Source organism: Rhinatrema bivittatum, chromosome 8 (assembly GCF_901001135.1).
Source record: "Rhinatrema bivittatum chromosome 8, aRhiBiv1.1, whole genome shotgun sequence".
Lineage (NCBI taxonomy): Eukaryota > Metazoa > Chordata > Amphibia > Gymnophiona > Rhinatrematidae > Rhinatrema > Rhinatrema bivittatum.
The window spans coordinates 187,199,518-187,211,933 of record NC_042622.1 but is presented as its reverse complement, the minus strand read 5'-3'; the positions used below and the strand labels follow the sequence as shown (position 1 = coordinate 187,211,933).

At 42.7% G+C, this 12,416-nt stretch overlaps 1 protein-coding gene across 3 annotated transcripts in view; it reads right to left on the bottom strand.

Annotated features, from left to right (window-relative positions):
* LAT2 (linker for activation of T cells family member 2) overlaps nt 1-12,416 on the bottom strand; it is a 51,444-nt gene that overhangs the window by 16,380 nt on the left and 22,648 nt on the right. For all 3 annotated transcript variants that reach the window (XM_029613373.1, XM_029613371.1, XM_029613372.1), the window contains exons 5-8: nt 5,928-5,970; nt 4,854-4,882; nt 4,155-4,193; nt 3,549-3,579 (exon numbers count right to left, since the gene is read on the bottom strand). In XM_029613373.1, the coding sequence (XP_029469233.1) occupies nt 3,549-3,579; nt 4,155-4,193; nt 4,854-4,882; nt 5,928-5,970 (142 nt within the window). The remainder of the gene's footprint in view (nt 1-3,548; nt 3,580-4,154; nt 4,194-4,853; nt 4,883-5,927; nt 5,971-12,416) is intronic.

Sequence of the window (12,416 nt, the reverse complement as noted above, 5' to 3'; positions counted from 1 at the left end):
TTTTTAACAATGACCACGCCTCTTGGACATTTTTTACTTTTGTAGCTGCTCCTTTCAGTTTTTTTCTAACTATTTTTCTCATTTTATCAAAGTTTCCCTTTTGAAAGTTTAGCACGAGAGCCTTGGATTTGCACACTGTTCTTCTTCCAGTCATTAAATCAAATCTGATCATATTATGATCACTATTACCAAGCGGCCCCACCACCATTACCTCTCTCACCAAGTCCTGTGCTCCACTGAGAATTAGATCTAAAATTGCTCCCTCTCTCGTCAGTTCCTGAACCAATTGCTCCATAAAGCTATCATTTATTCCATCCAGGAACGTTCTCTCTAGCGTGTCCCGATGATACATTTACCCAGTCAATATTGGGGTAATTGAAGTCTCCCATTATTACCGCACTACCAATTTGGTTAGCTTCCCTAATTTCTCTCTTAGCATTTCACTGTCCCTCTCACCATCTTGACCAGGTGGACGGTAGTATACCCCTATCACTATAGTCTTCCCCGACACACAAGGGATTTCTACCCATAAAGATTCAATTTTGTATTTAGTCTCATGCAAGATGTTTATCCTGTTGGACTCTATGCCATCCCAGACATAAAGCGCCACACCTCCTCCCGGGTGCTCCTCTGTCATTGCGATATAATCTGTACCCCAGTATAGCACTGTCCCATTGGTTATCCTCTTTCCACCATGTCTCTGAGAGGCCAATTAAGTCTATGTCATCATTCACTGCTATACATTCTAATTCTCCCATCTTACTTCTTAGACTTCTGGCATTAGCATACAAACATTTCAAAGTTTGTTTTTTGTTTGTATTTGCATTCTGCTTTTTAATTGATAGAAATAAGTTAGAATTTTTTGGCTCAGGTGAGTTTTTAGTTACAGGCACTTGGACTACTTTTCTAATTATTGGAACCTCACTGTCGGGATGCCCTAATTCTAATGCATCATTAGTATCCTTTGAAGATATCTCTCTCCGAACCATGCGCTGCTGAGCGACTGCCGGCTTTCCCCTTTGTTCTAGTTTAAAAGCTGCTCTCTCTCCTTTTTAAAGGTTAGCACCAGCAGTCTGGTTCCACCTTGGTTAAGGTGGAGCCCATCCCTTCGGAAGAGACTCCCCCTTCCCCAAAAGGTTCCCCAGTTCCTAACAAAACTGAATCCCTCTTCCTTGCACCATCGTCTCATCCACGCATTGAGACTCCGGAGCTCTGCCTGCCTCTGGTGACCTGCACGAGGAACAGGGAACATTTCAGAGAATGCTACCCGGAGGTTCTGGATTTAAGCTTTCTACCTAAGAGCCTAAATTTGGCTTCCAGAACCTCCCTCCCACATTTTCCTATGTCGTTGGTGCCCACATGTACCACGACAGCCGGCTCCTCCCCAGCACTGTCTAAAATCCTATCTAGGTGACGCGTGAGGTCCGCCACCTTCGCACCAGGTAGGCATGTTACCAGGCGATCCTCACGCCCACCCGCCACCCAGCTATCTACATTCCTAATAATCGAATCACCAACTATGACGGCCAACCTAACCCTTCCCTCCTGGGCAGTAGGCCTTGGGGAGATATCCTCAGTGCGAAAGGACAATGCATCACCTGGAGAGCAGGTCCTTGCTACAGGATCCTTTCCTGCTGCACCTGGTTGATGCTCTCCCATCATGAGAACTTCTTCCTCCAAGGCAGCACCAGGGCTGCCAGTCTGAAGTTGGGACTTGACTACTATGTCCCTGAAGGTCTCATCTATATACCTCTCTCTCTGCCTCAGCTCCTCCAGGTCTGCCACTCTAGCCTCCAGAGATCGGACTCGTTCTCTGAGAGCCAGGAGCTCTTTGCATCGCATGCACATATACAACTTCTCACCGGTGGGTAAAAAATCATACATGTGACACTCGATGCAAAAGACTGGGAAGCCCCCCTCTTGCTGCTGCCTTCATCTCAATTTTGTTCAGTTCCTAGTTAAGTTTTAGGTTGCTATGGGAGTAGGAGTTTTTATTTTATTTTGTGAAAGTGGCACCTGCCTATAAATTAAGGGATGAGCTAGGGGTGGGTGAGCTAGGGGTGGGAGGGTTGGGAAATCCAAACAGTCTAACTTCAGTTAGTCAGCCAGAGTGACTCACTACTCTCTTGATTAGCAAATGTTGGTCCCTATTCAAACCCAATCACACTACCTCAACACCTTTCCAAGGTGAGTAACTGAGCTGAACTATTCAATTTTTTTACTTAGATATACACTGCTCCTAGCTTATTTCTAGCTTCTGGCTACTTTTTGTGGGTTTTTTTTGTGTGTGTGTGTTCTTTTTCAATACAAACACTCAATTTGTAATAAATACAAACACTCAGTTCTTTAAAAGTCTGCAGAACACTCAGTTCTGCAGACTTTTAAAAATAAACCCACTACCTACTGCTTACTAGCTACCTTATTGACTATTTAAAAATACAAACAGTCTAAGTTGTTTATTCACTGCCTTTCTGACTATTAAAGGCACAAACACACTAAATAATATTCCCAGATAGTTAACTTTGCCCCAATACTTTTAAAAAAGACAATGTCCCAAGCAAAAACTTACCGATTCCTTTCAGCCACCAGCAAGGTGATCCTCTCCTCTCATAGCAGTGACTCTGAGAGGGGAGGTTACGAAGCTTCATTCTTAGGACAAGCTGTGGATGTAACCGCCAAGTACCTAAGCCAGTTTTACTGAATGCTGTCCCCCATGAATGCTGCACATTGGCATGAAAATCATTATTCATGCTAACAGCTGGCTGCCATGATAGAGCTGGAGGATTATACCGCTAAACTCATTCTTCTACACATAGAATGGAATTATTCAGATGGTATCTTATTTGCTGTCCTTTACTAAACTAGCTTCTAATCTAGCAAAGGAGGGGACAGTGATAGGATAAGAATTTAGGGACACAGCAAAAAGAAGACAGTTGCTCATTGGAGCCGCTGGACCCATCTGGGGAGAATTTTGCCATCTCTCCTCCCCTCCCCCGATGAAGGAGGTGCTTGGCCCTTAAACCCTGGTTGCTTCCCTGCCTGCTGTCTGGCCGTGTCCTGGCCCTGCCCCTGCCCTCCTGCTGACTACATCGTGGGGGTCATCCACAAGAGGAGGCCTGCCACAGGGGTGGGGGCGCTCCCCAAGGGGGCAAACCAAAAGGGGTCGCTCATTGGGGGCTCCTTCAGGCGTGAGCAGGATGTACCAGGGAGATGAATTTTGCTTTGCTTGGGTCGGATGGAAGATTTACACTGTATTCAGTGTGAGATTTTGGAAAGGGAGTTTCCTTTCCCTAGTGAGAGTGTTTGTGTGGGGAGAGGGAAGGAGGGAGGGAGGGAGGAACAGCCTGTATTAAAATACATTAAGCATTAATTAATTGAATTAGTCATGTGTTGTGTTTTACTTGATGTTGTAAACTGCTTTGGATCTCACTTGTTCTGGGGGTAAGGCACTGCAGAAGTACAAAACGTAATTAAAGCAAAAGGGAAGTACAGCCATTAGCGTCAGTTGCTCAACAGACCGACGTGAATTGAACCGAGGGGCAACTTACATGTAGGCCGCAGCAGAATCCAGTTCATTTTCTGGAAATAAAATATATTCTTTCAGTATGTTACCGGCCACGTCACGCAAAACCGGGCGGGGGGGGGGGGGGGGAGTTGTCAAAAACCCAGGTCTAGCCTAAACTTTCTCTCTTTCAACGGGCTCACTTGGCATTTCTGCAATAAGGTGACCAAATAGCTCCATGTCAAAAAGTGACAGGCTGAATTAGTGCTGGTTTCACCTCTACCGTATCTATAGATCTGTCCTGCATTCCTTAGAGAAGTCAGAACTAGAAGCTCATCGATACGATGGGGTAAAAACCAGGACTGGCTCGCCAGTCATAAGGGACAGGTAACTGTGTGCCTTCTCGGCCACCTTTGCCAGGCACAAAACAGTTTAGATGTCAACACAGGCCTCCTTTCCAGTTCCAGCACCGATGGGGCAAAGGAATCAGGGGAGGGTCCTGGCAGAGATGGAGAAGAGAGGGAGGGAGTGGAAGACAGAAAAGAGGATGAAGGCAAAAATCAGATTTACAGCTGCTTCAAAACAGGCCCGGGCTGATATTTTTTACATCTCTCAAGCTATCGTAAAATTTAGGGTAAATATGTAGAGATACCTGTCATGACGTTTTGATATCTGGGCTCCACATTGTTATCTGGAGAATAGATTATGTCAAACAAATAAATAATACTCTTGAAAATGATGCAGGAGCTGTAGATGCAATTATCAGCCTGACAAGGTACCAACATTTATTTATTTATTGTAGGAGATCAATTACAAATCTCCATTTACTGCCAGCTGAGTGCCCCTCCCCCCCCCCCCCAGACTGGGGCCTTTCTGGTGGAAGGGAAAGACTCTCTGCAGTAATGCCAGCGCCTGGCTCTCAGGTTGGAAGGGAGACCTCTCTCTGGCTGATCCTCTGCACAGTTTTATGGTGATCAGCTAGGGAACAGCCTTTTGCTGACCTGAAAGTTCATTTTCTGTATCAAATATATACTGCCTTTTTTTTTTTTTTTTTAATCATGTGAAATAAGTTTTGCACTGTACAAACAGGTTAACGTGGAGACCACCATTATACTTTGCAGTAACTACATCTGCACCAAAGCTGCTCTATAATGACCGACCATATCTTGCCAAACACTCAACCTAATTCATCAAGACAATCCACTTGGTAGGCCCCACCTGGACTAATTGCTACCTTGCATATTAAGGTTCAAAACTCGTTGGCAGATCATAACCTATCTTACATTTATTGCTTGCTGTCCTAGATGTTCTATGATTGTTTATGAAGTAAAATTTTACCTTTAATACTTACAGACAGTAATGGGGCATTGCACAGTATTCCTGGAAGTGATAACAAAGACTTATTAGTAGTCTCGAGGATGTTGTTCCTGTGCTAAGATCAGTACAAGCGAGGCAGCAGCTTCACTCAAATGTGATGTCGGGTCAAGGAAAAACAGCGTTCCCCCTTTCCACAACCCAAGAACCACTGCATCAACAAAACTGCGTTAACTGCTCTTTCTTTGGAAGCAGGCAGAAGCATGCAAAGCTTCTTAATAATGACCACAGGGCTAGGAATCGCTCAATAAAAAAAAAAAAAAAATCCTGATGCCATCAACTGCGTTTACTGGAAAGTAGGACGTCAGTTGTCAGGTGCCAGCCACCTCCTGTCCTTTTTTTGTCAGTTGTATGTATCTCATTCCCACTGCCCAGGGAGCAGAGAGTCCAGGCAAAATCTAATCCATGCAGCACAAAGAATTAAAAAAAAAAAAAAAAAAATGCAAACAGAAGTCACTTTGTATAAAGGAGACCACCCTTCCTGCTTACTTTGTGAGATAGTTCTAGGACTTACGGGTTTTATCTGCTCAGTTTGATGAGAAATCACTTTCTGCAGAGTCAACATGTTCCTGGGTTTGTGTACTAAATGCAGGGTGCCCTACACTTGTCCTGAGGACCCCACACCTGGTTGCGTGTTCAGGATATCCACGAGACTAATTCGTATGCACCGGCGATCCAGAATATGCCAGTTTATCGCTGGCTCGTGCATTATGAAGAGCCTAGAAATCAGACTGGCCTTGGGGGGGGGCTCTCCAGGACTGGTTTGGGAAGCCCTGCAATAAGCACTTTTAGAGCCATGCTAGAGGTTGTGAATAATGTTGCTGAAGACCTGGCCAATGGATACATAACATACGGGAGATCCCAGCAGAATGTGGGAGACTGGGAGGGCACCGGAACGTTTTCTGGTTAGGTTCTGCTGATATTTCAAACTTGTGATGTCAACAGAAGCCTTGAATTGAACTATTTTGAAGCTTTTAATGGTAGCTCCACCAGTCATCTTTAAACAGGGGGGAGGGGGGCCAGAAATGGAAGAGAGATATTAGTTACCCACCTTCTTGGTTGGCTCTCATCTGATTTTTGCTCCTGTCTTATCACTAAAATTGGTGTAAGAAATAAAACAAAACTGAAAATTAGTTATAAAAATCAAACAAACATCGCTGATTAGACAGAGAAACCCTAAATATTGGTTTCACTAGTGTGAAGACTTTTCAGTCACAACCCTGTTTGACGCTCCCTGTCAGGGCTCTAGGACCAACTCGTGAAGTGATGTATTGAAGATGCAACACTGAAATGAGCTGAATACAGAGGTAATTTGCAACTATCTGAGAAGATTCAGAAGCCAGCCCTGGTGCCCAGGGAATTTTGGTACATCTACTAGATAAATGAAGCTTGACCGACGTGCCGCAAATGCGCAGTAGAGAGCAACTCTACCGCGCATGCGCGGGCAGCACATCGGTCAGAGCTTGCCAGTAACCAAAATGGCGCGGCGAGGAGCACGAGCAGTAATGGCGGAGGCCAGTAGCGGTGGCTGCGCACGCGAGGGAGGGAGGGGCCTCCCCCGGAGATCTTCCATCTGCGCTATCCGAAGGGGTTGTGAATGAGGGGAGGGAGGAGGAAGTGACTGAGGGGAGGGGAGGAGGGAGGAGAGAGTGACTGAGGGGAGGGAGGGGAGAATGAGGGATAAGGAAATGGACTGAAAAAAAAAGGTTAATGTAGCCCGTTGTTACGGGCTTAACGGGTAGTATTATTATAAAAAGAGGATGTGTTTTTTTCTTACATGCTACACCTTTGGGCTTCCAACTCCCCTTGAACCAGCCTCTGTGGGGCTTCTGGGCCATTGAGCCTTCTTTCGTCACTATCTGGGGTTCCCTCCCCTTCCCACCCTTTATAATCCTCCCTTTTGGTCCAGTTCCCTAAGTCCTTAAGGGCCACAGACCACAGTTCCTTCCGGAACCCCGTGTGCATGCATTCCAGATCTGGTCACTAGGGATCACCATTGCGCCCTGCACCTCTGCAGCAGCAACACTGAACGGGTGGGAGGTGTGTGCCCTTCCTGGAATGCTGCAGTGGGGCCCCTTTAAAGTTATCTTTGTGCCCCTGAAGGGATGGCACTATGTGTGACCATTCAGATTGTGCACTCCTAAAGCCAGCCCTGCCTTTTGGGCAGGCATTAAGCTAAACCAGTAGAACAGGCGTACAAGGATGCTAATCTTGAATTGGTGCTATGGCTACTCAAAATGCAGGCCTCCTGCACTGTTGACCATGCCCTCAGCCACTTAGTTTTTCTATATCGTACTATTCTAGGATCTAAATTTGCAATAGTCCAATTTACATCCCCACCTCTACCTTTTCTCCATTACCTTCTACCTACTGGGTGATGCTCTTCTATAATATGAGGTATTATAATGTACATGTGATCACTGCTGAGTATTTTGCAGACATTTTAGCAAGGTTTCCTGCGTGGGACTCAGATATTTCAATGTGGTTAGTGGTGTGAGTTGATGACTTGCCAGCATCAGCTCCCAGGCCAGGGCTTCCTGGAGCAGATTAGTTAGTTACTTTCCTCTGACCTTTAATACAAATCATCATAAACAATCATTAATGCTACCCAAAGAAGCCAGGGACACAGGGAACTGCAGTTGGGTAAAGATGGGAGGCTGAACAATCAATGAATCACATTCTCTCCATTCAGAACAGAAATTAAATGCCTGCTGACATTTTTTCAGGGTTGGAAACTTAGATTCTCCCTGCTACAACAGCTAAATGTGTCATCATGCTTGTGGTCAGCAAGATGGAAAAATGTATTGCAGTTTTCAGGGTTTGTTATGGTACCATTAGGCTTAGTTCACAGCTCACTGGCCAGGTTCAATAAATATCTCAATTTATTTACAAATACGTCTAGCAGGTGTAATTTTGAATCCCTGCATCATTTTGATTTTTTTTTGTTATTATCTTTTTATTGCATAATAAATTGTAAATAAATTCCAGCTTGGCCCATCACTATACCATAGCTTCTAAGCATCAATAAACCAACAGATTAACAAATCATACTTAACTGTTACAAATGGGCTTATAGCTGTATATTTACACCTATCATCCCCCCCCCCCCCCCCCCCCCCCCCCCCCCCCCTTCCTCCCCTTCCTGTTGCAAAATGTCTCTCAGTGGATATTAGAGTCCAACCATTGTTGATAGGATTGCCACACACGGTGGAATTGTTGTAACTTGTCCCTCCGTAGTGTAGTGAGATATTCCATGTATTTATTTTATTTATTTAAGGATTTTTATATACCGCGGCTCGTTAGCAAACATCACTTCGGTTTACAATGAACATTAAATTAGCAACAAGCTTTACAATCCAACAGATATAAGTAATGATATATAGCTAATAACATAGAACTTACAATAATTGAAATAAATCAAACTAGAAATTAGCTAGGGGTATAAGACTGGCAGATCAACTTAATAGTCCACTTCAGACAGAGTCTGGAAGAGTCTGGATCCACTTCAGACTCTGAAGAACCCCGGATAAAGAAGGGGTTTAAATCCCTTTCCAATGCTTCGTAATTTCTCCTCAGACAGCATGCGCAAAAGCCCTGGTGAACTGTTACTGCGTGGAGGAGATTGACTGGGTAGGAATATTCAGCAAATCCTCCTTGGGGCTGAAGTTTACAGAAACTTGTATCAGTCCATGAAGCCATGCTTCTACTTGAGTCCATAAAGATCGAATCACTGGACACAGCCACCACCTATGATAATCTCCCACTGGACCACACTTTCTCCAACAAAAATTGTCTTTTTTAATCCCCATTTTATGTAACTTATATGGCGTTAGATACCATCTAAACAACATCTTATAACTATTTTCCACCATTTGCGTAGCAATGGAACTGCGACTAATCACTATAAAACATATATCCCATTCTCCATCCGACAGGGGAACCCCCATATCTTTCTCCCAAGCCTGGATATGACCCACATTCTGTGGAAGCGCCCCATTGAGAATAGTATATATTTTGGAGATGATTCCTTTTACCATATGAGCAGCCATGCAATAGCTTCAAATAATGACTTTCCTTTCTGCAAATCTGTTCGTACCTCTTTTGAGCACTAGAAGTGATGTAGCTGGATGTAAGCATAATATTCTGTCCTATTCATTTGGAATTTATCTCGTATATCATTAAAGGGTATTATTCCTTGATCGCACCAAAACTGACCTAACGTGTATTTCCCAATCTCTAAAAACTTTCCCTTCTGGGAAGGTCTCACAACCCCTTATGGGAGTTGCATACAGATATCTTCTATCAGCGCTTTCCAAGTTGCAGAGTTGTTGCAGTGCACGAGAAACCTGATCCACATGAGATGGAGATTTCCCTACTTCCCAAAATAGATCCCTAATGCGGAGATGAGGGGCCATATCCTTTTCTAATTTAGCCCATTGTTTAATCGCCTTGTGGTTGTGGAAATCTAATACTGCCTTCCGTTGGGAAGCAACATAAAATGTAATAATATTAGAAACCCCCAAACCGCCATCAGCTTTCCCTTGATATAGCACAGATCGTGCTACCCGTGGAAGTCATCTCTTCCAAATAAAGGAGAATATTTTTGTTTGTATACTTCTTAGATATTTAACAGGTATGAGACATGGTAGGATCTGGAAAAAATAAGTCAATCTGGGCAAAAAAGTTATTTTTGATTTTTAACTTACAAACTTGTTGTAAAATGTCCAAAAGATATCAAAATACCTGAGATGCCTAAAACAGGGTGAGGCATTCTATATTTTCAGTTTCCAATCCATGCATTTCATGAGATCTTTCCTGCCAAGGGGAGTATTAACCTACATCTAATATAGCAGCTGCTAGCTGAGAAGGCCTTTTGTTCTATCTGGTCTACCCAAGTTGCCCAGACTCTATTCCACCTCAGATTATTTCTCTCCCCTAATCTTGACTAGTGCCATCCTCTGTATCTGTCCCAGGTGTGCGCAGATTCCATCACTGTTTTTGGTTCCTGTGATTCAAAGCATCGACTACAGTGCAGAGCATTCCTGTCTAAAGCATTTATTTGGTTTTAAGTTTTAATATATTATTTACATTTCATAATTGTTTACCTTGGGTTCCTGATCTACTGCAACTTTTTTTTTCCTGAATCCAATGCATTTAACCCTTTAATATAGAATAAAAGCTAAATACTCTGTACAGTGTTATAATTTATGCTTTAGAAAAATTGTTTTTAAAAACTTAAACTGTGCTGCTTAGTTATTTATTTAAAATTATTTGTATACCGCCTATTCAATGGATATTAGGTCTAAGCGGTTTACACAATAAAATACATAATTTATTATAAAAATTAAAAAGAGAAAACAGAGTCAGAGATAAAAAAGTCAGTTAAAAATTAGAAGGATAAAAAACATTATTGAGAGACATAGAAGAGTAAAATCAATAAAGAATCAGAGATTTGTATTACTAAAAGCTAGAGTACATAAGAGGGTTTTGAGTGCTTTTTAAAATGTATTAAGCACATGCCATACTGGGTCAGACCAAGGGTCCATCAAGCCCAGCATCCTGTTTCCAACAGTGGCCAATCCAGGCCATAAGAACCTGGCAAGTACCCAAAAACTAAGTCTATTCCATGTTACTGTTGCTAGTAATAGCAACTTAATTAATAGCAGGTAATGGACTTCTCCTCCAAGAACTTAGCCAATCCTTTTTTAAACACAGCTACACTAACCATATCCTCTGGCAACAAATTCCAGAGTTTAATTGTGTGTTGAGTGAAAAAGAACTTTCTCCAATTAGTTTTAAATGTGCCACATGCTAATTTCAAGGAGTGCCCCCTAGTCTATTATCTGAAAGAGTAAATAACCAATTCACATCTACCCATTCTAGACCTCTCATGATTTTAAACACCTCTATCATATCCCCCCTCAGCCATCTCTTCTCCAAGCTGAAAAGCCCTAACCTCTTTAGTCTTTCATCATAGAGGAGCTGTTCCATTCCCCTTATCATTTTGGTCGCCCTTCTCTGTATCTTCTCCATCGCAACTATATCTTTTCTAAGATGCGGCGACCAGAATTGTACACAGTATTCAAGGTGCGGTCCCACCATGGAGCGATACAGAGGCATTATGACATTTTCCGTTTTATTCACCATTCCCTTTCTAATAATTCCCAACATTGTTTGCTTTTTTGACTGCTGCAGCACACTGAACCGACGATTTCGCCTAGATCTCTTTCTTGGGTGGTAGCACCTAATATGGAACCTAACATTGTGTAACTGTAGCATGGGTTATTTTTCCTTATATGCATCACCTTGCACTTATCCACATTAAATTTCATCTGCCATTTCGATGCCCAATTTTCCAGTCTCAAGGTCTTCCTGCAATTTATCACAATCTGCTTGTGATTTAGCTACTCTGAACAATGTTGTATCATCTGCAAATTTGATTACCTCACTCGTCGTATTTCTTTCCAGATCATTTACACATATATTGAAAAGTATGAGTCCCAGTACAGATCCCTGAGGCACTCTACTGCCTACTCCCTTCCACTGAGAAAATTGTCCATTTAATCCTACTCTGTTTCCTGTCTTTTAGCCAATTTGTAATCCAAGAAAGGACATCACCACCTATCCCATGACTTTTACTTTTCCTAGAAGCCTCTCATGAGGAACTTTGTCAAACGCCTTCTGAAAATCCAAGTACACTACATCTACCAGTTCACCTTTATCCACATGTTTATTAACTCCTTCAAAAAAGTGAAGCAGATTTGTGAGGCAAGACTTGCCCTGGGTAAAGCCATGCTGACTTTCTTCCATTAAACCATGTCTTTCAATATGTTCTGTGATTTTGATATTTAGAACACTTTCCACTATTTTTCCTGGCACTGAAGTCAGGCTAACTGGCCTGTAGTTTCCCAGATCGCCCTGGAGCCCTTTTTAAATATTGGGGTTACATTAGTTATCCTCCAGTCTTCAGGTACAATGGAGGATTTTAATGATAGGTTACAAATTTTTACTAATAGGACTGAAATTTCATTTTTTAGTTCCTTCAGAACTCTGGGGTTTATACCATCCGGTCCAGGTGATTTACTACTCTTCAGTTTGTCAATCAGGCCTACTACATCTTTTAGGTTCACCGTGATTTGGTTTAGTCCATCTGAATCATTACCCATGAAAACCTTCTCCAGTACGGGTACCTTCCCAATATCCTTTTCAGTAAACACAGGAGGAAAGAAATCATTTAATCTTTCCGCGATGGCCTTATCTTCTCTAAGTGTCCCTTTAACCCCTCAATCATCTAACGGTCCAAGTGACTCCCTCACAGGCTTTCTGCTTCGGATATATTTTAAAAAGTTTTTACTGTGAATTTTTGCCTCTACGGCCAACTTCTTTTCAAATTCTCTCTTAGCCTGTCTTATCAATGTCTTACATTTAACTTGCCAACGTTTATGCTTTATCCTATTTTCTTCTGTTGGATCCTTCTTCCAATTTTTGAATGAAGATCTTTTGGCTAAAATAGCTTCTTTCACCTCCCCTTTTAACCATG